We start from the raw sequence: 26,416 nt of genomic DNA on the forward strand, positions 1-26,416 counted from the left end.
ATAAGATAGGACAAAGTCAGCATGGTTTCCTTCAGGGAAAATCCTGCCTGACGAACCTGTTGGAATTCTTTGAGAAGATTACAAGTAGGATAGATAAAGGGGATGTAGAGGATGTTGTATATTTGGACTTTAAGAAGGCCTTTGACAAGGTGCCACACATGAGGCTGCTTACCAAGTTAAGAGCCCATGATATTACAGGAAAATTGCTAGCATGGTTAGAACATTGGCTGATAGGTAGGAAGCAGTGAGTGGGAATAAAAGGATCCTTTTCTGGTTGGCTGCCAATGACTAGTGGTGCTCCACAGGGGTCGGTGTTGGGACCACTTCTTTTTACGCTGTATATAAATGATTTAGATGATGCAATAGATGGCTTTGTTGCCATGTTTGCAGATGATATGAAGATTGGTGGAGAGGCAGTTTGTGTTGAGGAAACAGATAGGTTGAAGAAGGACTTTGACAGATTAGAGAACAGGCAAGAAAGTGGGAAATGAAACACAATGTTGGAAAATGCATGGTCATGCACTTTGGTAGTGGAAATAAATGTGTGGACTACTTTCTAAACGAGGGGAGAAAATCAAAAAACCTGAGATGCAGAGGAATTTGAGAGCCCGTATGCAGAACACCCAAAAGGTTAACTTGCAGGTCGAGTCAGTGGGGGGGGAGGGACGGCAAATGACATGTTAGCATTCATTTCAAGAGGTTTAGAATATGGGAGCGGGGATGTGATGCTGAGGCTCGATAAGGCACTGGTGAGGCCTCGCCTTGAGTATTGTGAACAGTTTAGGGATCCTTTTCTCAGAAACGATGTGCTGGTTTTGGAGAGGGTCCAGAGGAGGTTCACAAGGATGATTCCAGGAATGAAAGGGTTATCATACAAGGAACGTCTGATGGGCTCTGCTCCTGTACTTGCTGGAATTTAGAAGGTTGAGGGAGGATCTCATTGAAACCTTTCAAATATTGAAAGGCCTAGACAGAGTAGATGTCGAAAGCATGTTTCCCATGGTGGGGGAGTCTCAGACTAGAGAGCATAGTCTCAGGATAGTGGGACGTCCATTCAAAAAAAGAGAGGCAAAAAAAGTTCTTTAGCCAGAGGGTGGTGAACTTATGGAATTTGTTACCACAGGCAGCTGTGGAGGCCAGGTCAGGTTGTTGGGTGTATTTGAAGTGGAGATTGATACGTTCTTGATTGGCCATCAAAGTTTACAGGGAGAAGGCTGGGACTGGGGCTGAGGCGGAGAAAAAAATGGGTCAGTTACGATTGAATGGCTGAGCAGACTCAATAGGGTAAATGGCCTAATTCTGCTCCTATGTCTTATGGTCTTAACACAAACCAATCCTCATAGAGGCGTCAGAAGTGGAGAGAGTGAGCAGCCTGAAGTTCCCGGATATTAATATCTCTGAGGACCCAACCTGGTCCCAACGTATTGATGCAGCTATAAAGGAGGCAAGACAGTGGCTATTTTTCATTAGGAGTTTGGGGAGATTTGGTTTTGTCACCTAAAGCACACAACAACTTCTATAGATGTAGCGTGGAGAGCATTCTGACCATCTGGTATGGGGAATGGGGGAGGGGTTACTGCACAGGGTCAAAGTAAGCTGCAGAAAGTTGTAAAATTAGTCAGCTCCATCATGGATACTAACCTCCATAGCATGTAAGACATCTTCAAGGAGCAGTCTCTCAGAAATGTGGTGTCCATCATTAAGGACCCCCACCACCCAGTACCCGCCCTCTTCTCGTTGTTACCATCAGGAAGGAGGTGCAGAAGCCTGAAGGCACTCAGCCAGTGATTCAGGAACAGCTTCTTCCCCTCTGCCATCCGATTTCTGAATGGACATTGAACCCATGAATACTACCTTACTACTTACTTTTTATTTCTGTTTTTGTAATACTTATTGTAATTTGATTAGTTGATATACATGTACATACTTATTGTTATCCAGTTCCTTTTTTCTATTACTACATATTGCATTGCATTGCTGCCGCAAAGTTAACAAATTTCACCTCATATGACAGTGATTGACAGTGACTGATTCTAACCAATGCAGTCTCATCTTATAACTCAAGTCCTTCAGTCCTGGCAACATCCTTGTGAATCTTTTCTGCAACTTCTCTAACATTAATCTCATCTTTCCAGAGCTACACTCAATACTCCAGGTACAATTTGTCGAGCTGTAACATGATGCCTGCAACTTCAGTACTCAGTTCCCCAACTCATAAAGGCCTGTACATGCCTTCTTCTTGACCCAGTCTACTTGCGTCACCATTTTTAGGGAACTACAGCATGTAGTTTCTGTACAGCTAGACCCCCAGATTATCAACAGTGCTCAGAGTTCTGCTGTTCACTGTCTTTGTCCTGGGTATTGGGTGGAGTCAGCTGGCAGCTGTCAATGAAAAAATGATACCATTTCTCCTAAAAAAAGCATCAAGGCTGATTGTTATGTTTCCATAGATGAATCAACTAAGTACATATAGGGAGCATGGATTAAGTTGGAGGTTTTGTCAGCCTTTTGTACACAATACAAAATAGAACATGCAGAATGCCTACTATCCCTTTCATTTTCATTTACTTACATATTCTTGACTATATTTGAATGAAAATTGAATCTATGAGCAAGTTTCTTGTTCCTGGTTCATTATTAAGTGAAATGTTATAATCACCCATTTGTTCATCACTTTGCAAATCTTATGTTCAAGTGTTGAGGCATTACAAAAGGAATTTATCCACAGAGGTAGATTTTTGCTGAAGTCAGGACAAACATTATACTGTATTTGTGATAAGATTTATCCCACAAGGACAGAAGCTCCCTGTCTAAACTGAAGTATCTGGTCGAATTTTCATCTTCACCACTTTAAGAGAGTAGTCAATACCCTTAAAAGGGACCCAGACTACTCCATTCTCTATCTCATAGGGCACGTTATCACGAGGATCATATGGTCCTCCATGGTAATAGATCCCATTTAGATTAGCTGCCTGACAATTATTATACCACCAACCTCCTCCATAAAACTGGGCACAGTTCTCCTCCCATTTATCATTATCTCGGTCAAAAGTACTGAATTTCATGTTTACATGGGAAGTACGTGCCCCACCCACTGCTAACCCTCTTATTAATGCATCCCCAGCATCCCCAGTATAACTGGTTATATTCAACATGTAGTTTTCTGATTCAGGGCTTATATTTGCAATATACTCAGCATATTTCTTATTTCCAGACCAGTCCTCCAGCTCGATACGAAGGAATGTTTCCTTTTGTGTGAGGAGGTGAAGGATGTCATTCCCTAGCCAGATATTGCCTTTGCCTTGATCATCAAGGCTACCAAATCCCCTTTTGTACTCATCCCAGGACCGGTTGAAATTTTCTGATTCATCCATTCGCTGCTGAACCAACATCCAACCACCAACACCAGTGCTCTGATCACAGTAAACTGTCAGAATGTCAGGGCATCCAGTGGGTTTTATCTTAAACAAACCATCCTCATGGCCCTTTGCATGTTTTTGCATGATATCATCACAATCTGGAAAAAGAGTAACAAGAAGAGATATGTTTTAAAATAGAAATATTATAGAGAATATGATGAGCATATTTTGGATATCAACAATAATATGTGTATTACTATCTAACACCGCCTCCAGAAGACCTTTAGATGTATCATCCACCCATAGTGTACTTGCTGGTCTATGAAAGTATAGAACATAGAACATAGAATAGTACAGCACAGTACAGGCCCTTCGGCCCATATTATTGTGCTGTCATTATTTATATGTTTTGTATCAAGATATGCCATCAAAACAGAAACATCAGCCCAACTAATCATGTCAGGTTTTCTGCATTTGCAATATTTTATTCTGAGTCAAAGATACTGTACATACCTATGGACTCCCAGATTAATAAAATGGTCGCAGCCTGGAAGGGGATTATTTGGTCAATTAAGCCTGTACTTCCTCACGTGGCCAAGTAGTTAAGGCTTTCATCTAGTGATCTGAAGGTTGCTAGTTCGAGCCTCAGCTGTGGCAGTGTGTTTATGTCCTTGAGCAAGGCACTTAAACACACATTGCTCTAGTGTCTGTGCGAGAAGTGGCGCCCCACACAGACTTCCAATCTGCGCCTTGTAAGGCATGAAAATGCCCAATGCAGTCCTCTCAAGGTCTAAGTCAACGTTCCCCCTTCCTTAATGAAAAGTACAACTCGTCACATTTCTCCACTTCTTTACCTTTAGATAGTTATGCTTTGACCGCTCCCTGTGGTTGTACTCTAACCACTCTAGGTTCTGCTCAACCCTTATTCTCTGTCCCTTTGTTCCTGATACCTTGACCTATGGAATGATTGTATTGCTGCCCTTTGTTATCTTAAATACTTTAATTAGATTGTTTTGTCTCACAACCTTCTCTGTTCTGTGGAATGCATATAATGAAAAATCTCATCCCAGTTTCCTTTTAGTAAAGTTCATCTGAAATTTCTCTAAAGCATTTTCATTCCTGAAGCTTGTCAGATGGAATTGGGCACAATACTTCAGCTGAGGCCAAACCATTATTTTATTAAAAATGACATTAATTCCATTCCTCCACTCTTTGCCTCACTTTATAAAACCCAGTATCTTGTATGCTTTTTATAAATACTTCAAAGTGGCCCTTCCACTTTTAATGAACAATGCACACATACCCTTGGTTCTCACGGTTTCCTACCCTATTTTAGAATTATGTTCTTTATGCATATTGTTCCATTCAGAATTCTGTCCTCCACCCTACCTGAGACGTGGTGGGACTGGCAGCGTATAGAAGTTTCAGACATGATGGAATGAGAGTGTAAAAGTGGAGGGGCCATTGTATTAATGACCAAGGTGGACATCTCAGTGGTAATAAGGTAGGATGTTTTAAAATATACTTCAAACAGGGCCAATCTAATATGGAGCTTAGAAATAAAGAAGAGGTTGTTTACTTTGATTTTTTACAACTCCTGGCCTTTTGACAGTCAGGAGGAGATAGAAGAGCAGATATATAGACAAATGACAGAGAGGAAAGGGATTATGGTAGTAAAAGATTTCAGCCTTCCCAATGTTAACTAGGATCACCTTAGTATGAAACAACAAAAATAGGGTGGAACTTTAAAAGTGCATCAGGAAGAGCTTCTTCGCCAACACATAGCCCAGCAATGAGCGAGGTGCCAGTGGATGAGCCCTTTGGAGGGAGTGACCATAACTCTGTAAGTTTCAAAATAATTATAGAAATGGATATGAATTAAGTGCATGGCTTTGAGGAAGATCAAACAGGATCTGACAAATATGAACTTCCACTTCCAATGACTATTCAGAATCAGGTTTAATATCACCTGGGTGTGTAGTCAAATTTGTTAACTTAGCAGCATCAGTACAATGCAATACATGATAATATAGAAAAAAAAAGTAAATCAATTACAGTAAGCATATATATGCATATTAAATAGTTAAATTAAAAATAGTGCAAAAACAGAAATAATAAAGAAGTGAGGGAGTCTTCAAGGGTTCAATGTCCATTTAGGAATCGAATGACAGAGGGGAAGAAGCTGTTCTGGAATCGCTGACTGTGTGCCTTCAGGCTTCTGTACCTCCTTCCTGATGGTAACAATGAAGAGAGGGCATGTCCTGGCTGATGAAGGTCTTTAGTAATGGACGCCCACCTTTCTGAGGCAGTACATCTTGAAGATGTCTTGCCCTCTTGTAGCTGCTTGGATATGTTGGGACCGGGTTAGGTCCTCAGAGATATTGACACCCAGGAAATTTCTCACTCTTTCCACTTATGATCCCTCTCTGAGGATTGGTTCACACTCTCAGTTCTCACCGTTTCCTGGAGTCATTGAGTGACAGAGCAATACAGCTTGGATACAGGCCCTTCAGCCCTAGAAGTCCGTGGTGTCCTCCCACTAGTCTTAATTTCCTGAGTTCGGCCCATGTCATTTTAAGCCCCATCCTTCTATGTACTTATCCAAGTGCTTCTTAAAGTTAGCTGAAGTTAGAGTCATTTAAGAGTGAAGTAGTGAGTGTTCAGGATCAGTGTGAAGGATAAAGATAGGATATTCAAGAAACTGTGCATTTCAAGGAAAATCAAGGCTTTGATGAAGCATGAAAAGGATGTTTGCAGTGAGTGAGTATATAGTACTAAAAACAGATGTATAGGAAGTGTAGAGGGGTGTTTAATAAAGTGATCTGGATGGGATAGAGGTTCCAGTAAATACCTTAGGTAGGAAATATTATGGAACATCACAAGCTGTTTTATAAGTACAATTTATTAAGAGGGTAACAAGCGGAAGAGTGGGGCCATTAGATACCTAAGGAACATTTTTACATACAGTTAGAGTTTGTAGGCATGGTTTTAAATTGATGGTTTTCATGATCAGTTTCACCGTAAAAATCTGATTGGCTGAATTGCCACATACTATGCCAATAATAAATAAGTAGGGTTGTAGTTCTTGTCAATAAAATGAGGTGAGGCGTTTTACGTTTAATGAAACCGTAACACATTTTATTGAATTCCAAAACCTTCACATAAGAACATAAGAAATAGGAACAGGAGTCCGCCATCTGGCCTGTCAAGCCTGCTCCACCATTCAATAAGATCATGGCTGATCATGACTCATCTTCACCAACCTGCCAATTCCCTTAAATCCCCTACTATCCCCTACACAACAAAAACGCATTAAAAACCTTTTAGGTAATACTGTCATCACATCAGACCAGCCTTTTAAAGCAAAACCCCAACTCAATGTCGGTGGTTATGAATTATGTACATTTCTCTCAATTACGTTACCCTACATGGTCAAGTCGAACAGCTGCTTTGAGTAGTCATTGTGAGAGGGGGCTAGTGTACCATTAAAGAGCGGATGCTTTGACTAGAGAGGCTCAAGTAAAAATCAGCAAGGTTTCTGTTTTCTTGAAAATCGATGCCCTTTGACAATGTAGGGGGGAACGCCGACTTAGACCATGAGAGGCCTGCATCGGGCATTTTCATGCCTTACAAGGCGCAGATAAGAAGCAGATTTGACAATGTAGATAAAATGGTAAACAGGGTAGTGGAATGCTCCTGTAAGGTATGGTCAGTCAGAGAACATTGTAGTATTTCTGATGACTACATCTGTGAGAGTTCACCCAGCAGCAACTCCTGAGAGACTGGGCGAAGGAACTGGAGGTGAGTTTCATGTTCTCAGCATCTGAGTATTTTGAGGTATTAAGGGAATTTAAGATGCCCCTAGATAGGCACATGGATTATAGAAAAACAGAAGGATATGTAGGCGGGTCGGGTTAGATTGATCTTCAAGTAGTTTAAAAGGTTGGCACAACACTGTGGTCCAAAAGGGCTGTACTGTACTGTACCATACTGTAATGCTCTACTTGTACTGTACTGTAATGCTTTACTATAGTGTACTGTACTGTAATGCTCTACTGTACTGTAATGCTCTACTATACTGTACTGTACTGTAATGCTCTACTGTACTGTACTGTATGATATTGTAATGCTCTACTGTACTGTATTGCTCTACTGCTATGTTGTATGAATTGTGTGAGGTGGTTACAACTCAGATGCAAGCTACCAATGAATGGGGAAGCAAGGTGAGTAGGCAGTCAGAGCAGGGCTTCCCTTTGGCTATTGCCCTCACCAACAGGTGTGCCCCTTTTGATACTGTTGGGAAGAATGACCTTTCAGAGATGAGAAGCAGAAAATGGGTCAGTACCCTCCTCTGGAGGAGGAGCTCAAGATGGTGCCAATAAGTGGTGACTTTCTAATGGGAATCATCAAATATTCCCCTTCAGGACAACTACAGCCGAAACCTATAGTCGAGCCATGGATACTTCACTAAGCAACATTGTTTTGAGATGTCTAAAAAATCTATTGATCCTAAAAACTGATGGACCCCAGATGGCAGACTCAGGTTATAAATGCAGTTCCCCTTTAAGAAAACAGAAGTGGAGAGGTGCACTGGGCTACAGGTACAATTGAAATGCAGAGGCCTTAGACCACCACCACCCACTCCCGACTATCCTGATGGTGAATGCACAGTCTCTTGAAAATACCATGGAAGACCTCAGAGCAAGATTGCAGTACCAGAAGGACATCAGCAACTGCTGTGTACTTTGCTTCATGGAAACATGTCTAACCCATTTCAGACGTCGAGCTGCAGCCCCATGGCTTCACCATTCACTGCAAAGACAGATCAGTTGAGTCTTTTGAAGGTGGGGAGGGGGAGTATGCTTCATGATATCTGCCACAGGAAATTTCAGCAATCATTTTGGTAGCGATGTACATTCCAACTCGGGCCAATATCAAACAGCTTCCAGATGAATGTGCGATGTGATCAACAGGCATGAAACAACACATTTTGATGCCTTCTCCATCGCTTTGTGGGATCTTAACCAGGCCAGTTTGAAAAAGTCTAAGTAATTATTACCAACAAATCACTTGTAGCACCAGAGGAACCAACATACTGAACCACTGTTACACCACCATCAAGAGTACCTGCCACATCAACACTCAGGGAAGTCTGACTACCTAGCTATACTTCTATTTCCTGAGCAGAGAGTGAAGACTGCAGCACCAGCAGTGAGGACCAAGAAGGTATGGACCAGGGAGGAACAGGAGCACTTACAGGTCTGCTTTGAATGGATGGACTGGACTGTATTCAGGGATTAATCTTTGAGTCTGAATGAATACACCATAGCTGTTACTGATTTCATTAAAACCTGTGTGAATGAGCGTGTGCCGATGAGATCTTACCCAAATCAAAAACCGTGGATGAATCAGGTGGTTTTGAGTGTAGGTCTGGTGACCCAGATCTGTACAAGAAAACCAGGTAAGACTTGCGGAGGGATATTTCAAGAGCTGAAAAACAATTCTGAGTAAGGTTGGAGGCAACGTTGCATGCATGTCAACTCCAGTAGGGTTTGCAGGCCTTTACTTCTGACAGAGCAAAACCCAACATCATAAATGGTAGTGATACTTCACTCCCAGACAAGCTCATCATTGCCAGAGGTTACAGCGGGACACTGATAGGGTGCAAAACTGGGCTGAGAAGTGGCAGATGGAGGTCAACCCAGATAAGTGTGAGGTGGTTCGTCTTGGTAGGTCAAATATGATGGTAGAATATAGCATTAATGGTAAGACTCTTGGCAGTGTGGAGGATCAGAGGGATCTTGGGGTCTGAGTCCATAGGACACTCAAAGCTGCTACACAGGTTGACTCTGTGGTTAAGAAGGCATACAGTGCATTGGCCTTCATCAATCATGGGATTGAGTTTAGGAGCGGAGAGGTAATGTTGCAGCTATATAGGACCCTGGTTAGACCCCACTTGGAGTATTGTGCTCAGTTCTGGTCGCCTCACTACAGGAAGGATGTGGAAACCATAGAAAGGGTGCAGAGGAGACTTACAAGGATGTTGCCTGGATTGGGGAGCATGCCTTATAGGTTGAGTGAACTCAGCCTTTTTTCCTTGGAGTAATGGAGGATGAGAGGTGACCTGATAGAGGTGTATAAGATGATAAGAGGCATTGATTGTGTGGATAGTCAGAGGCTTTTTCCCAGGGCTGAAATGGCTAGCACGAGAGGGCGCTGTTTTAAGGTGCTTGGAAGCAGGTACAGAGGAGATGTCAGGGGTAAGTTTTTTTTACGCAGAGAGTGGTAAGTGTGTGGAATGGGCTGCCAGTGACAGTGGTGGAGGCAGATACGATAGGTTTTTTTAAGAGACTCCTGGAGCTTAGAAAAATAGAGGGCTATGGGTAACCCTAGTAATTTCTAAGGTAAGGACATGTTGGGCACAGCATTGTGGGCTGAAGAGCCTGTATTGTGCTGTAGGTTTTCTATGTTTCTATGTTTATAAGATGATGTAAAAAAGCAAAGATAGCATGCAGTCAGACTGTGAAGAAGGGCAGGCAGATGATCAGATGTAATTGCAGCCAGCAGAGCAAGTATCAGTACATTAAGGATGCAGAATCAAAAAGGGTAGCAAATACAGTACTCAAAGTGTGTTACCTCAATGCAAAGAGTATAAGAAATGAGGTGGATGATCTTGTTGCACTATTACAGATTGTCAGGTATGATGTTGTGGCCATCCCTGAATCATGGCTGAAGGATGGTTGTAGTTGGGAGCTGAATGTCCAAGGTTACACATTGTATTGGAGGGGTAGGAAGGTAGGTAGAGGGGGGAGGGGTGGCCCTGCTGGTAAAGAATGGTATCAAATCATTAAAAAGACATGACATAGGAGCGGAAGATGTTGAATCGTTGTTGGTTGAGTTAAGAAACTGCAAGGCTAAAAGAACCCTAATGTCAGTTATATTCAGGCCTCCAAACAGTAGCTGGGATGTGGACCACGGAAAAAGGGAAATAGAAACGGGAAATAGAAAAAGTGTGTCAGAAGAGCAATGTTATGATAATCTGGGAGATTTTAACATGCAGGTAGATTGGGAAATAAGGTTGGTAATGGATCTCAAGAGAGTGAGTTTGTTGAATGCTTATGAGATTACTTTTTAGGGCAGTTTGTCGTTGAGCCTACGAGGAGATTAACTATACTGGATTGGGTGTTATGTAATGAACTGGAAGTGATTAAAGGAGTTTAAGATCAGAACATAATTGAGTTCAACTTGAAATTTGATAGGGAGAAAATGAAGTCTGATGTAGCAGTATTTCGGTGGAGTAAAGGAACTTACAGTGGTATAAGTGAGGAGTTGGCCAGAGTAAATTTGAAGGAGATTCTGGCAGGGATGACAGCAGAGCGGCAATGGCTTGAGTTTCTGGGAAAAATGAGGAAGGTGCAGGATAGATGTATTCCAAAAATGAAGAAATACTCAAATGACAAAATAGTACAACCATGGCTGACAAGGGAAGTCAAAGCTAATGTAAAAGCAAAAGCAAGGGCATACAACAAAACAAAAATTAGCAGGAAGATAGAGCATTGGGAAGCTTTTAGAAACCTACAGAGAGCAACTAAAAGAATCATTAGGAGGGGAAAGATGAAATATTAAAGCAAGCTTGGTGGATATCAAGCTATCAAGGTAGATAGAAAAAGCTTTTTCAAGTATATAAAAAAATAAAAGAGATGACAGCGGATATAGAACCACTAGTAAATGAGGCCGGAGAAATAACAGAATTTAGAATTGATTTAAAATTACATCCAGCCTGCAATGTGAGAGAGTAAAAATCTTTGCGTTATGACTCTGCCCTAATGTACAGACATGTGACTTAAAAGTCTAATGGCTTGTAGAAAGAAGCTGTCCCGTAGCTTGTTGGTCCTTGTGCAGAATATCCGAAATGTTAACTTGCAGGTTTAGTCAGTGGTGAGGAAAGCAAGTTCACCAGGGGGTGGTGAATTTGTGGAATTTGTTACCACAGGCAGCTGTGGAGACCAAATCATTCACTGTATTTAAGGTGGTGATTGATAGGTTCTTGATTGGCCATGGCATCAAAGGTTATGGGGAGAAGGCCAGGGAGTGGGTCTGAGGAGGTGAAAAAAGAGGATTAGCCATGATTGAGTGGCAAAGTGGTTGATGGACCAAATGGCTTAATTCTGCTCCTATGGCTTGTGGTCTTAGGTCTTAAATGTCATCTACAAATTTATTGATGATACAACCATTGTTTGCAGAAACTCAGATCGAGACGAGGCGGCATACAGGAGCGAGATATACCAGCTGGTTGAGTGGTGTCGCAGCAACAACCCTACACTCAATGTCAGTAAGACCAAAGAGCTGATAGTGGATTTCAGGAAGGGTAAAATGAGGGAACACAAACCAATCCTCACAGAGGGGTCAGAAGTGGAGAGAGTGAGCAATTTTAAGTTCCTGGATTAATATCTCTGAGGACCTAACCTGGTCCCAACATATCGATGCAGTTATAAAGAAGGCAGGACAGTGGCTATATTTCATTTGGAGTTTGAGGAGATTTGGCATGTCACCTAAAACATTCACAAATTTTTGCAGCTGTACCATTGTGACCATTCTAACTGGCTGCATCAGTGTCTTTGATGGGGGTATGGGGGGTGGCTACTGCACAGGATCAAAGAGAGCCCTAGAGTGTTGTAAAATTAGTCAGCTCCATCATGGGCAGTAGCCTGCATAGAATCCAAGACATCTTCTAGGAGCAGTGCCTCAAAAATGCAGCGTTCATCATTAAGGAACCTCCCCCCCCACCCCCACACCCAGGACATGCCCTCTTCTCATTGTTACCATCAAGAAGGAGGTACAGGAGCCTGAAGACACACAGTCAATGATTCAGGAACAGCTTCTTCCCCTCTGCCATCTGACTCCTGAATGGACATTGAGCCCATGAACACTACCTCACTGCTTATTTAATTTAACTATTTAAAATATATTTTTACTGTAATTCAGTTATTTTTTGGATATTATCGTGTATTGCATTGTGCTGCTGCTACAAAGCTAACGAATTTCACGCCATATGCTGGTGATATTAAATCTGATTCTGACTCTGAATAATGCACCATGGTGCACAGGCATGACTGTTCTGTTTCAGTTTTGCCCACCCGACCTCGGCAGATAAAACGAATCTGCCGGGGAAGTTTTCTGCCATCATCCTGGTAGATCTATACATTCCACCTCACTGCACCTTGATCAGCAGTCACAAAACAGCAATTTACACCATCTGGTCCAGGTGACTTATTTACCTTCAGACCTTTCAGTTTCACAAGAAACTTCTCTCTAGTTATGGTAACTTCACATACTTCATGACCCCTGATGCTTGGAACTTCCACCTTACTACTACTGTCTTCCACAGTGAAGACTGATGCAAAATACTTACTCAGTTCATCTGCTATTTCATTGTCCCCCATTACTACCCCTCCAGGATCGTTTTCCTGTGGTCTAATATCCCACTCTTCCCTCTCTTTTACACTTCATGTATCTGAAGAAATATTTGGTATCCTCTTTAATATTATTGGCTAGCTTACTTTTATATTCCATCTTTACCTTCTTAATGACTTTTTAATTGCCTTCTGTTGGTTTTAAAATCCTCTAACTTCCCATTAATCTTTGCTCTATTATATGCCCTTTCTGTCTTTTCTGTTGACTTTGACTTCTCTTGTTAGCCATGGTTGTGTCATCTTTCCTTTAGAATACTTTTTCCTCTTTGGGATCCTGTGCCTTCTAAAAGCTTCCAGAAAATTCAGCCATCACTGCTGTGGTGACATCCCTGTCAGTGTTCTTTTCCAGTCAATTCTAGCCAACTTCTTTCTTATGCCTCTGTAATTCCCTTTACTCTGCTGAAATACTGATACATCTCTTTAGCTTCTCCTTCTCAAATTTCAGGGTGAATTTGATCATATTATGACCACTTGCCGCTAAGGCTTCTTTTACCATAAGCTCTCTAATCAGTTTGGGTTCATTGCATAACACCCAATCCAAAATAGCTGATCCTCTAGTGGGCTTCGGCACTGCAGTAACTTGCCTCATACGCCGTTCCCCACTACGTCAGAGAGGCGTGGAGGGAAATTGTCCGCTAACCAGAGAAACTCCGGATGCGACGTACCTTTCCTTTACCAGTGGGCTTAACCATGAGCTGCTCTAAAAAGCCATCTCGTAGGCATTTTAGAAATTTCTCCCTCTCACCAACCTGATTCTCCCAATCTACTGCATATTGAAATCCCCTGTGACTATTGTAACATTGCCCTTTCGGCATGCATTTTCTATCTCCCATTGTAATTTGTAGGCAACATCCTTACTACTGTTTGGGGGTCTGTATACAACTCCCATCAGGGTCTTTTTATCCTTACAGTTCCTTAGCTCTATCCACCAGGATTCAACACCTTCCAACCCTATGTCACGTTTTTGCAAGCAGGAAGATTGAGAAAATAAGGTTGGTGCTGGATCTCAAGAGATGGAGTTTAGAGAATGCCTATGAGGTGGCTTTTTAAAGCAGCTTGTGGTTGATCCCATTGGAGGAAAGGTAATTCTGGATTGGGTATTTGCAATGAACCAAATTTGATTAAGGAGTTTAAGAGACAGTGGTCATGATATGATAGAATTCACCCTACAGTGTGAGAGGATGATGCTAAAGTCAGATGTATGGAAACTACATTGGAGTAAAGGGAACTACAGAGGCATGAGAGAGGAACTGGACAAAGTTGATCGGAAGGAGATACTAGCAGGGATGAAGGCAGAAAAGCAATGGCTGGAGTTTCTGGAAGCGAAGAGGAAGAAATATTCCAAAGGGAGAATATTTCTTGGCTGACAAGCTAAGCCAAAACCAATATAAAAGCAAAATAGAGGGCATATAATAGAGCAAAATTTAGTGGAATGTTCAAGGATTGGGAAGCTATTAAACTAGAAGACAAGTAAAAAAAAAAGGAGAGAAAAGATGAAATATGAAGGTAAGCTAGCCAATAATATAAAAGAGGATACCAATAATATTTTCACATACATAAAGAGTAAAAGAGGTGAGATTGGAAAATGACACCGGAAGGGTAGAAATGGGGACAAAGTAATAGCAGGCAGACTTAATAAGTATTTTATGTCAGACTGTGGAAGACATAGGCAGTATGCCAGAAATCCTAGTGTCAGCGGGCAGAAATTGCTATACAAGGAGAAGGTGCTTGGGAAGCTGAATTGCCAAAGCATGTTAGGCTGTGGACCACTAACAAGTGCTGGTAAAAGGGATTAATGTAGATGGACGATCATTAGTATAGACATAGTGCATGGAAGACAGTGCCTTATCGAGAAAAAATATTTTTACCTTAAGTGATGCTTATTCCTACCTTTCCCAATGAAATTCGTAATCTTGTGCATTGTTTCCACGTTAAGATTGTGCACATGGTCATCCGGAACATATCCTGTGACTCCTTCATCAAAGAACAAACTTCGGTTCACAGAAGGATGCATGGTATTTGAATCCTCCACGTAAGTGGATTGGTAGTTGCTGTTATGGGTTTCTATACAGGGTGCATTGTCTTTGAATTCTGTCACCTCTTTGGTTGAGAAGATGGCATGTTCCCTGGATTCAATTAATTTAGAACTGTCAGCATCCTCTGAATTTGAATAATCATTAAAATCACGAGCCTTCACGTATGTTGAATTACCAGGAACATACTTACTCTCCTGTGGCAATGTTGTTTTCTGAAGGCCAATTTGTTCTAAGCTTCGGAATGACGGATTAGAAAAATTCACTGAGTTAGTGATTTTGCTGATATTCTGTTGCAAAACAGATTGAGAACCACTTATGGAGTGGAATATTTCTGTGAAATGGGACCTTTCTGAAAAATTTCCTTTGACAGAGCTTTTTGTCAAATATTGTTTCTCCGAGCTGACAGCTGCATGAATATGAGCTGTTAAGGATGCATTAGAATTTCTTGTACTGTTTATCCCATGGCTTAAGAGTGTATTTTCCCTTCTTGTGCTGTTGATTCCACTAAGAGTGCCAGATACATCATCATTTGCTATGATATCTGTGTCAACGTCCAGACCTTTACTTGCAGATCCAGTACTCATATCAAAAGAAGTATAAGGACTTTTGTGCAGAGTATCATTACTTAAACTAAATAAACCCACATGCACTTCTTCCCAGAATTTGGGATATTTCAGATTGATATCAGATTTGAAGCCAGTCACTGCATTAAATTTCTTCTCTAAACTGAGCTTGTGTATTGGTTTATTATATACGATGCTATCAAGTCTCATGCTATTCAATGAGTTGAGAGATTTCTCCATTTGGGCATTATGTTCACTATTGATTTTGTAAATAAATGACATGTTGCAAGATCCTTTGCAAGATCGCATCTTGAGATAAATGTCAACCTAACAGGAAGAGAATAACATTATGATCATTATCATCATTAGGATTTTCATTAGGATCATCATTGGTGATTTTCCACTTGAATACTGAAGCCCTAGCCCTTTTGGTAAATGAACACAAAACTAGACCATTTTATTCAAAAGTGATATTACATTGACGAGAAAAACTGACTTTGTTAACCTTTAGGCTGAAGATTTCAGCAAGAGTTTATTTTCCAAAAATAAATATATTTATTTAAATTGTAATATTTTGCATGTTTTTGAATATCCTCAAGATAAAAGGTTCTTAATGATACTGTTCAACGTAACTAAAAATGTTTGTTATTGAATATACAAAGGGGCTATAATATTTGCATTTCTTTTGGAATAGTACCTTTTAAAATCTTTAAAGGAGAAGTCTTCAAAGCATTTGTAGAGTAGAGGGAAAAGGTCAGAACTGACAATGGAAGCTCAGTTTATATTGAAATTTTAAGGGGCAAATTTCCGTGAGGAAATTATGGTTCCAATTTTTGTTTTTCAGGAGGAAAAGAGACAGAAGTAAGATCAATCAAAGTTACAAAGTTATGTTTCAGTTCTGATGAGAGGCAGTGTCTTTGGGCTCTGGTGAAACTGCTGGGATTCGATGCCATTTAAATGAAGTGTAACACCATGCCAGTGACCACGAGCGACAAAGGGCAATGAGAAATGATTGGGACTGGTGCAGCTCTGGCAGGAAGAAAGTGCCTTGAAAAATGCATTTTATTCAACACTTTCTCATTTTCTGTGTTAGTATAACAGTTATTCCTGCTTCAGGATTCCCACTTTCTTTGTGATATTTGTGCTGTTCTGCTAATTAGCAGTCAGGTGTTCTGTGATTGGACAGGGTAGAATTTCTGTATCCAAGAAGGTTGGTGCAGTAGGCATCACACACAAAATAGATCTGATTTCTGATATGAGAGAAAAAATAACAGGACTTTTGGGAGAAACTTTTAAAGTCGCTGTAAACTGGGTAATTTGCTAAAGGAGTTGCTCACACACACCCAAAGACAGAATTTACTTATCTATTTTATACACAGAACTTCTGAGATACGACTACCCACTGAATTTATAAATAAAAAGATATTGATAAGTTCTTTTGAAAAGGTATCACATGATCAGCTCATTCAGTAAATTTGAACACATTGAGATACATGGTGAGCCAGCCAATTGGCTTAGTGATAGGAATCCAGCAGGGCACCACAAATTCTGTTTCTTTTTCTTTGTCATCCATATTACCATTTTGGATGAGAATTTGATGGGATGATTAGTCAGTTTGCATATGATACTAGAATTGATGGATTTGTGAAGAAGGTTGTCTGAGATTATAGTAGGCACTCGATCAGCTAGAAACAGCCAAGTAATGGCAGGTGGAATTTAACTCTGAAAACTGAAGAGCTGCATTTTGGGAAGTTCAATAGAGTCATGGGCTCTTGGAAAAGTACTGCACAGGAACAGGCCCTTAGGCCAATCTAGTTCATGCTGAACTATTTAAACTGCCTCCTTCCATTGACCTGCACCAGGACCATAGCCCTTCATACCGCGCCCAAAGATGTACCTATCCAAATTTTGCTGAAATATTGAAATCGATCTTGCATGCACCACTTGCACTGACAGCTTGTTCCACACTCTCCCAATGAGTGAAGAATTCTACCCTCATTCCCCTTAAGCTGTTCACCTTTCACCCTTAACCCATGACCTCTAGTTGTAGTCCCACCCAATCTCAGTGGAAAAAAGCCTGCTTGCATTTACCCTGTCTATACCCCTCATAATTTTGTATACCTCTATCAAGTCTCTCCTCAGTCTTCTATGTTCTAAGGAATAAAGTCCTAATGTATTCAATCTCTCCCTATAACTCAGGTTCTCCAGTCACAGCAATATCCTTGTAAATTTTCAATGCACTCTTTCAATCTTGTTACATCTTTCCTGTAGGCGGGTGACAAAAACTGCCCACTATACTCCAAATTAGGCCTCACCAACATCTTATACAACTTCAACATAACATCCCATCTCCTGTATTCAGTACTTTGATTTATGAAGGCCAATGTACAAAAGCTTTCTTTACAACACTATCTATCTGTGCTGCCAGTTTCAATGAATTTTGGACCTATTTTGCCAGATCCCTTTGTCTACCTCACTCCTGCTGTTCACCGTGTAAGACCTACCTTGGTTGGACCTCCCAAAGTGCAACCTCGCACTTGTCTGTATTAAATTCTATCTGCCATTTTTCAGCTGGTCCAGTTCCTGCTGCAAGCTCTGCTAGTCTTCCTCATTGCCCACTGCACCCCCAGTCTTGGTGTCATCTGCAACCTTCGTATCCAGTTAATCACATTATCATCCAGATCATTGATATGATGGACAAACAACAACGGACCCAGCGCCAATCCCTGTGGCACTCCACTAGTCACAGGCCTCCAGTCACACTCTCTGGTTTTCCCACAAGCCAATGTCTGATCCAATTTACTACCTCATCTTGAATGCCAAGCGATTGAACCTTATTGACCAGCCTCCCATGTGGGACCTTGTCAAATGCCCTACTAAAGTCCATGTAGACAACATTCACTGCATTCATTCATTCATTCATCAACTTTTCTGGTAATTTCCTTGAAAAACTTGGTTAGACAGGACCTACCATGCACAAAGTCATGCTGACTATCCCTAGTCAGTCTCTGTCTATCCAAATACTCATATATTTGGTCCCTTAGAATAACTTCCATAACTTCCCCACTACTGATGTCAGGCTTACCAACCTATAATTTCCTGTCTTATTTTTAGAGCATTTCTTAAAAAGCAGAACAACATTGGCTATCCTCTAATCCTCTGGTACTTCACCTGTCATTCAGGATGGTTTAAGTATCTCTGCTAGGGCCCCTGCAATTTCTGCACCTGCCCCCCCACAGGGTCCAAGGAAACACCTTGTCAGGCCCTGGGGATTTATCCACCATAATTTGCCTGAAGACAGCAAACACAACCTCCTCTGTACAGAGTCCTCTGTAATTTGTATAGGGTCCATGACTTCACTGCCACTTTGCCTCAATTTTATAGACTTTGTCTCCCAAGTAATTACAGGTGCAAAAATCCATTTGAGATCTTCTTCATCTCTTTGGGCTCCACACATGAATTACTATTCTGATTTTCCAGAGGACCAATTTTGTACCATGCAATCCTTTTGTTCTTAACGCATAGCTAGAATCCCTTAGGATTCTCCTTCACCTTGTCTCCAAGGACAACCTCATGCCTTCTTCTAGCCCTCCTGATTTCTTTCTTAAGTGCTCTCTTGCATTTCTTATACTCCATAAGCAACTCATTTGTTCCTACCTGCCTATACCTGCTATGCACCTCCTTTTTTTCATAACCAGTACATAGAAATCTACAAAATATTACAGGCCCTTCATCCCATAATTTCGTGCCAACCATGTAACCTACTCTAGAAACTACCTAGAATTTCCCTACTGCATATCCCTCTATTTTTCTAAGTTCCATGTATCTCTTAAAAGACCCTATTGTATCCATCTCCGAAGCTGTCGCCTGCAGTGCATTCCACACATCCACCTCTCTCCATGTGAAAAATTTACCTCTGACATCCCCCCCCCCCTCCCGGAATCTACTTCCAATCACCTTAAAACTATGCCCCCTCGTGTTAGCCATTTCAGCCCTGGGAAATAGCCTCTGGCTTTCCACACAATCAATGTTTCTCATCATCTTATACACCTCTATCAAGTCACCTCTCATCCTCCGTCACTCCAAAGAGAAAGGCCGAGTTCACTAATCTATTCTCATAAGGCATGCTCCCCGATCCAGGCAACATCCTTGTAAATCTCCTCTGCGCTCTCAGTACCTCGGCATCTTTTGAAAACCTGATATCTTTACCTTTGATTCTGAAAGGCTTGTATGATACCTTCAAAATCGGCCTTTCTCCAATTTAGAATCTCAACCCATATGCCAGACCTATCTTTTTCCATATTTAGTCTAAAATGCAGATAGAATTTACACAGTGAAGACACAATAAAATAGTGCTACTACAGCCACAATACTACAGCCCACAAAATTGTGCTGCCTTTTGCCTACTCTAAGATCAATCTAATCCTTCCCTCCTACATGGCCTTCCATTTTTCTATCATCCATGTGCCTATCTAGAGTTCCTTAAATACCTTTAATGTATCTGTCTCTATCGCCAGCCCTGGTAACGCCTACAAGACAACCACCACTCTCTATGTAAAAACAAAATTACCTCGAATATCTCCCCAATACTTTCCTCTGACCAGCTGAAAGATATGTCCCTTTGTATTAGCCATTTCTGCCCTGTGAAAAAGTTCACTTTCTACTTGATCTATGCCTCTTGTCATCTTTCACTCCTCTATCAAGTTACCTCTCATCCTCCTTCTCTCCAAAGAGAAAAGCCCTGGCTCACTCAACCATAAGACATGCTCTCTGATCCAGAAAATAGCCTGGTAAATCTCCCTTGCACCTCCTCTAAAGCTTCCATTTCCTTCCTATAATGAGGCAACCAGAACTGAACCCAATATTCCAGTTGTGGTCTAACCAGGGTTTTATAGAGTTGCAACATTATCTTCAACCTCTTGAACTCAAACCCCTCACACTATATGCCTTCTCAACCACTCTTGCAGGGCAACTTTGAGGGATATATAGAGCTGACCACAAAATTACTCTTCCCTTCACACTGATAAGAGTTCTGCCATTAACCCTGTATTCTGCCTTCAAATTTGACGTCCCAAAATGAATTACTTCACATTTCTCTGCGTTGAACTCCATCTGCAGCTTCTCAGCCATCTCTGCAACCTGTCAATGTCCTGTTGTATCTTCTGTATTATCCACAGCTCCACCAACCTTCATGTCATCTGAAAACTTATTAACCCACCCTTCCCACTTCCTCATCCAAAATGTTTTTATAAGTCACAAAGAGCAGATCCCTGTGGAATAGCACTAGTCACTGATCTCCAGGTAGAATATGTTTCATCTACAACCACCCTCTGCCCTCTTTGGATAAGCCATTTCTAAATTCACACAGTCAAGTTTTCCTGGATCCCATGGAGACTGCAGATGCAGGAGTCTGGGGCAACGCAAAGTGCTGGAGTAAGTTGGTGAGTCAGGCAGCATCTGCAGAGGAAATGAAGAGCTGGTGTTTCAGGTTGAGACTGAAAGTAAGAGGCAAGACAGCCAGTATAGAAAGTAGCAGGAAGGGATGAGCAAGAATTGACATCAACTTCCAAGCCCTTCACTTCATCCCTCACCCTCCAGGTTTCACCTATCACCTGCTGGTAATCTCTCCCCTCCTCCCGACCTTTTAAATCTACTCCTCGGCTTTTTTTCTCCAGTCCTGCCGAAGGGTTTCAGACCGAAACATCGACAATACATAGATGCTGCCTGGCCTGCTGAGTTTCTCCACTATTTTGTGTGTTATCTCAGCCTGAAACGTCGACAATACTCTTTTCCATAGGTGCTGCCTGGTCTGCCAAGATCCTCCAGCATTTTGTGGGTGTTTCCCAGAGGAAGTGGTAGAAGGATGAACAATTACAATGTTTTAAAGACATTTGTACATGTGTATGGATAAGAAAGGACCAAATTCAGGCAAATGGGACTAGCTTAGAAAGACATTTTAGTTTACCCAGACAGGTTGCTGTATAACTTTGTGTCATAGTCCGTGAAGTCTGTATTCCGGTTCACGGTCCGGTCCATCGACCCTTGCTCCAGGTTTTCCTGTCTACCCTGTTTCTGTTCTCATTGAGCTCTAATTGAGATAGCTGATGCTCGTTGGGGCTGGCTGCATAAATACCTTCAGAGACCAGGGCATGGCTGCTGGATTGTTCTTGTTCTTACTCCTTGTATTCTTTCCTCTGCCTTCTGTTTCCTCGCCTGAATCCTTGCCTTGTCTTGCCGGTAACTCTCGTGTCACCTGAAGTTCTCGTTTCACCTTGCATTGCCTGAAGCCTTGCCTGAAGCCTTGCCTAGTCTTGCTGGTAACTCTTGTCTCGTCTCACCTTCAGTCTTGTCCTGGAGCCACCCCGTACCTAGCTCCCTTCCTGTCCCTTGTCTCTGCCAGGTAAGTCAGGCTGTCTTGCCATTACCCTATGGCTGATTCTATCCCTTCCTGTCCCTAGCTTCCGTCAGATAAGCCAGGCCGTATTGCCGTTACCTACGGTTGGTTCTGTCCCTTCCTAACCCTTGCCTCCGTCGGGTAAGCCAGGCCGTATTACCGTTACCTACAGTTGGTTCTGTCCCTTCCTGTCCCTTGCTTCTGTCGGGTAAGCCAGGCCGTTTTGCCGTTACCTGCGGTTGGTTCTGTCCCTTCCTGACCCTTGCCTCTGTCGGGTGGTGATCCACGCCCTGCCCAGGAGTACCGCACCCTGCCCAGGAGTTGCCCCCAGCCTCTCGCCTCTATTCTCTATCCTCAAGCCTGAAGACTCCTGCCTCCTGCCAAGCCTCACCTCTAGCCTCAAGCCTGAAGACTCCAGCCTCCTGTCAAGCCTTGCCTCTAGTCTCAAGCCTCAAGCCTGAAGACTCCAGCCTCCTGCCTCCTGCCAAGCCTCGCCTCTAGTCTCTAGCCTCAAGCCTGAAGACTCCAGCCTCCTGCCAAGCCTTGTCCTTGCCTAGTTCTGGGGTTCTGTGTCCTTGTCCAGTCTCTAGCTCAGAGTCCAAGCCCGGGCTCCTAGCTCTCTTGTCCAGTCCTGTTTCAGGTTCCCGGTTTTTCTGTCCATGTCCTTGCCCTCGCCCTGTATCCTAGTCCTGTCCCTGGTACTTCAGTGTCTGTGTCTGCACTTGGGTCCGTTCCCAGCCACCGCCTTATGACACCTTGGAGACAAAAGGATTTACAAATCTGGAGCAAGTCTAGAACAACATTTCTAGAAGAACTCACCAAGTCAGTCCTAATGCAGGAACTTAATCTAAGATATTCATGATCTCTTTCCTTCCAGAAATGTATATTTTTGTTCTATGACTGACTCTGATTCTTCCCCATCAGAACAATGCAATGAAAACCAACTCAGGACCAACTCGTTGATATATAGGGCATAGGTGATACCATAAAAGGGGAAGAGCCTACTTCATCAAAGTTCAAGGTACATTTTACTATCAAAGCACATACATGTCACCATCTAACCCTGAGATTCATTTCTTGTGGGCACACTCAACAAATCTATAGAATAGTAACTATAACAAGATGAATGAAAGATCAACCAGGGTGCAGAAAACAACAAACTGTTCACATGCAAATATAAATACATAAATAGAACATCAGGTGAAGAGTCCTTGAAAGTAAGTTCATTGGTTGTGGGAACATTTCAATGATGGGGCAAGTGAACTTGAGTGTAGTTATCCACTTTTGTTCAAGAGTCTGATGGTTGAGGGGTAGTGACTGTTCCTGAACCTGGTGGTGTGAGCAATCCTAATGAGTCAGATTTTTGTATAATCAAAGGTGACTATTAATGGCTATCATGGATTCAATAGGCTGAAGAGCCTGTGTCTATGCTTTAATATAATAATGTTATCTCTGAATGTAGCTCCGTGCGACCAGAGACATATAGGAACAAACAGAGAGAGTAGCAGGTTCTCTAGATCACGGAATCCATGCCAATCATCAAGTACCCATTGTTATTTGAATTTTACCCTAACCCATTTCATGAGAAAATGCCAAGATCATACATCATCTCACAAATATTTGTTAAATATATTCAGATCCAAACAATAGTTAATTAACATATTAATCATTCAGAATTTTATTTTTTATGTAAAAACTATTAAGTACATAAATGATGGGAAGAATGGATCACGAAGTTAGACAAAGTTTTATTCTCAGGATGGAGGTGTCAAATAGGACATGGGTTTAATGTGAGAAGGGAAATGCTTAATGGAGATATGCAAGGTATCTTTTTACAGTGTTAGGTGCCAGAGTTGCATTACCAGTTGTCAGAAGCATAGATGTGTAGACAGGCACATGTGCGGGCAGGGAATGGAGGGATATGGACCACGTGCAGGCAAAAGGGTTTTACTTAAATTTTTACTATGCTCTGCACAGTCGTGGTGGATTAGTGGGCCTGTTCTATTTTCTATGCTTTATGACATAAATGTCTTTAATGATTAGGATGAAAAATAACTCGCAATTTCAAAATAATAGCTGTGTTACCTCAAGTCTTGTGATACTTCTAAGTTGTTCGAGTATGCTCTTCTTCAGGATCCTCAATTTGACACTTTGATTATTGATTTTGTTCATCAAGTTGGTCAATTTGCTATTCATATCATCCACTAACTGATAATAAGTGTCTCCAAACTCTAAAAAAGTAAAACAGAAATAAAAATTGGAATAACTCTAACAGGTTTTAAATAAAATCTTAGCCGTATGTTAAAAAAAAATCTAAATCCAGCTGAATATAAGGCTGTTTAGTAAGTAGGTTATAAAATCATCAAAAATCAATATTTTAATATCTCCAGTGAAATAGTAAGATAATTTTCAGATGAAAATCTGTGCAGACCCAATGTCTTAATGACTTATGTGAATATAAAATGGTCTTGAGTAACCATAACCACAGCAGGTACTGACCTCCCAGTCCATCCAGAGACTGTCTGATTCTATTGACAACTTTGGTCACAGTAACGTGAGTACTCCCAAACGTTTTAGAATAGTTCTTCAGCATGTGTTTTAGCTCTTGTATCCGCTCATCATTTTGTTGATCCTTAACATCTATTAACCTTTGCATTCTGCATCCAGATGGACACTTAGAGCCCTATTGTAATAATGCACAATTATATTATTTTACTTCCTGAAAATAAAATAAATCTTCACTAAAGATAAGCCTACCTACCTACTGTACTACCTACCCAATCATCATCAGTGCAAATTAGCCACTTCTCTGTGCATTCAGATTGTACATCAACCATCTTCCCAGGTTGTGCTCCACCAGGTGTGAGGCTGGCCTCTGACTGAATCTACAGTTGTATGTTTGTTGTAAGAAGCCAAAAGGGAGCAATCATTTTACAAATGCAGGGTAGAATCACAAGCATTTCATTCAGCAGGATTCAATTAAGTAAACAAAGAGCAATGTATTTATGCATTAATAAAAATATATACTATTCTACACAGTTTTACAGTTGTGAAATGAAGACAAGCAAATTTTATTAAAAATTTGCTCTATTCCATTGGTTCAAACTCAGTATACCACTATCCGTGTGAGAAATAAATATTTTGAAATATTAACATTTATGTAAAAGGGGTAGGCACTCATCTTCATCTCCTAGGAGGTAATTTGATGGAGCAGATGTCTGCATATTATAGAACCACTGATTTCAAATATATAGAAAGAAATGAAGTACTAGAGTGTGTCCTGAATTCAGATAACTAGAGAAGTGAAATTGGTGGATAGACTACCAATTACATCATAGGAAGTGAATAAGGAGCATTGTATCAGCGTTCGATATCCTGAAGTATGAATTGGAAGGAGCACTGTATCAGCGTTCAATATCTTGAAGTATGAATTGTAAGGACAATTGTATCAGTGTTCAATATCCTGAAGTATGAATTGTAATGCAGTGGTAGGAAGTTGCACAGGAAGGACTCAGTTTACAGTTCTGACTTCATACCAGGACACAGATGTATGGTGCTTGGTCAGCAGCCCAGCTATTGAGAATCTACTTTTGGGTTTTGTATCCATCTAACATGAGAACCAGCTTGAACCTGATTTTCCCACCTTTTCAGTGTTTGTGTGGAAATTTCTATAAGACCTGACTAGACTAATTATTACTTTGTTTTCCGGTTTACATCACTAGAAATCATGACAATTGTTGTCGTTCTACATGGTAATGTTTGACAATTCAAACTCCAAGAATTATTATTTCTTCAAAGATTTACTCAATCCTCCAAATTCATATCATTCAGTATTTCCCACACATAATGGACCAGAAGGTCCAATCTGCAAAGGAATACAGGACAGCTCTTTAATAGAATGATTTTACCTGACTGTTATCTGAATAATTGTTCACATGCTATAGAAATAAAAGTAAATCTGAAGAAGAATGGGAGCAGATTTATATTCTACAGCTGCCTTTGTTTGCCACATATTTGGAACTTTATTACTCTGGAGAATGTCGAAATCACAGCCCATAGGCTCTCTGCATTGTATCTCTATCTATAGGAGTTATTCAGAAGGACAACTTACCCAGTCAAATAAAATGAAGCATACAAACAAACCAAAGACCTGTGCAGCTCTCATCTTTCACCAAAGGCTTTCTCTCCCTTTCATTTCATCCCTACAGAATTACTAACTGTCAGTGTTACTGGGAAACCTGTTTACCCATACTTCCAGGACACTGTTGATCATTTGCCATTTACTGTAGGTCTTGTCGAGATTCTTGAAATTCTATGATGCTTTGTTGAATTCCAAAGGTCAACAGTTTCCAAAGTCAATAAACCACTTGAGTAAATAAAACATGGAATTTAGTTGGGCACCCAACTAGTATGTTCTTTGTTCAGATGTCCACCATAAAGCTGAGTAAATGACTGAAAATAACAGCATAAGTGATAATCTGGCAGTCTTTTTCATCATCAGTAGGACAGAGATTTTTCAGAACCATAATTAGTAATTAGTTCACTCCCTGAATCAAATATTTAGTGTTTATCTGTTTTCTGAAAAGGGTGT

General features: G+C 41.2%; 1 protein-coding gene across 3 annotated transcripts; it reads right to left on the reverse strand.

Moving 5' to 3' along the window:
* Positions 1-1,738: 1,738 nt before the first annotated feature.
* Positions 1,739-26,022, reverse strand: fga (fibrinogen alpha chain). Of its 3 annotated transcripts, XM_072254674.1 has the most exons (6): positions 25,937-26,022; positions 24,603-24,710; positions 24,325-24,508; positions 23,911-24,056; positions 14,723-15,758; positions 1,739-3,517 (listed from the first exon to the last, which is right to left on the reverse strand). In XM_072254674.1, exons 1-6 carry the CDS (start codon positions 25,988-25,990, stop codon positions 2,811-2,813), a joined length of 2,235 nt encoding a protein of 744 aa, XP_072110775.1. In that variant the 5' UTR covers positions 25,991-26,022; the 3' UTR covers positions 1,739-2,810. The 3 variants fall into 3 exon arrangements, with proteins under 3 accessions (XP_072110775.1, XP_072110776.1, XP_072110777.1); XM_072254675.1 differs by lacking the exon at positions 24,603-24,710 and having other exon boundaries at positions 25,937-26,017; XM_072254676.1 differs by lacking the exons at positions 24,325-24,508; positions 24,603-24,710 and having other exon boundaries at positions 1,742-3,517; positions 25,937-25,997.
* Positions 26,023-26,416: the final 394 nt, after the last annotated feature.

The sequence above is a fragment of the Mobula birostris genome, chromosome 4 (assembly GCF_030028105.1).
Source record: "Mobula birostris isolate sMobBir1 chromosome 4, sMobBir1.hap1, whole genome shotgun sequence".
NCBI classification, from domain to species: Eukaryota; Metazoa; Chordata; class Chondrichthyes; order Myliobatiformes; family Myliobatidae; genus Mobula; species Mobula birostris.

Excerpts from the sequence above, each read along its gene's own strand:
- fga (XM_072254674.1), bottom strand. The coding sequence starts at position 25,990 with ATGAGAGCTGCACAGGTCTTTGGTTTGTTTGTATGCTTCATTTTATTT. Across the intron at positions 24,711-25,936 it reads GCTTCATTTTATTTGACTGG|ATTCAGTCAGAGGCCAGCCT; the intron begins GTAAGTTGTCCT and ends ATACAACTGTAG. Across the intron at positions 24,509-24,602 it reads TTTGCACTGATGATGATTGG|GGCTCTAAGTGTCCATCTGG; the intron begins GTAGGTAGTACA and ends TTATTACAATAG.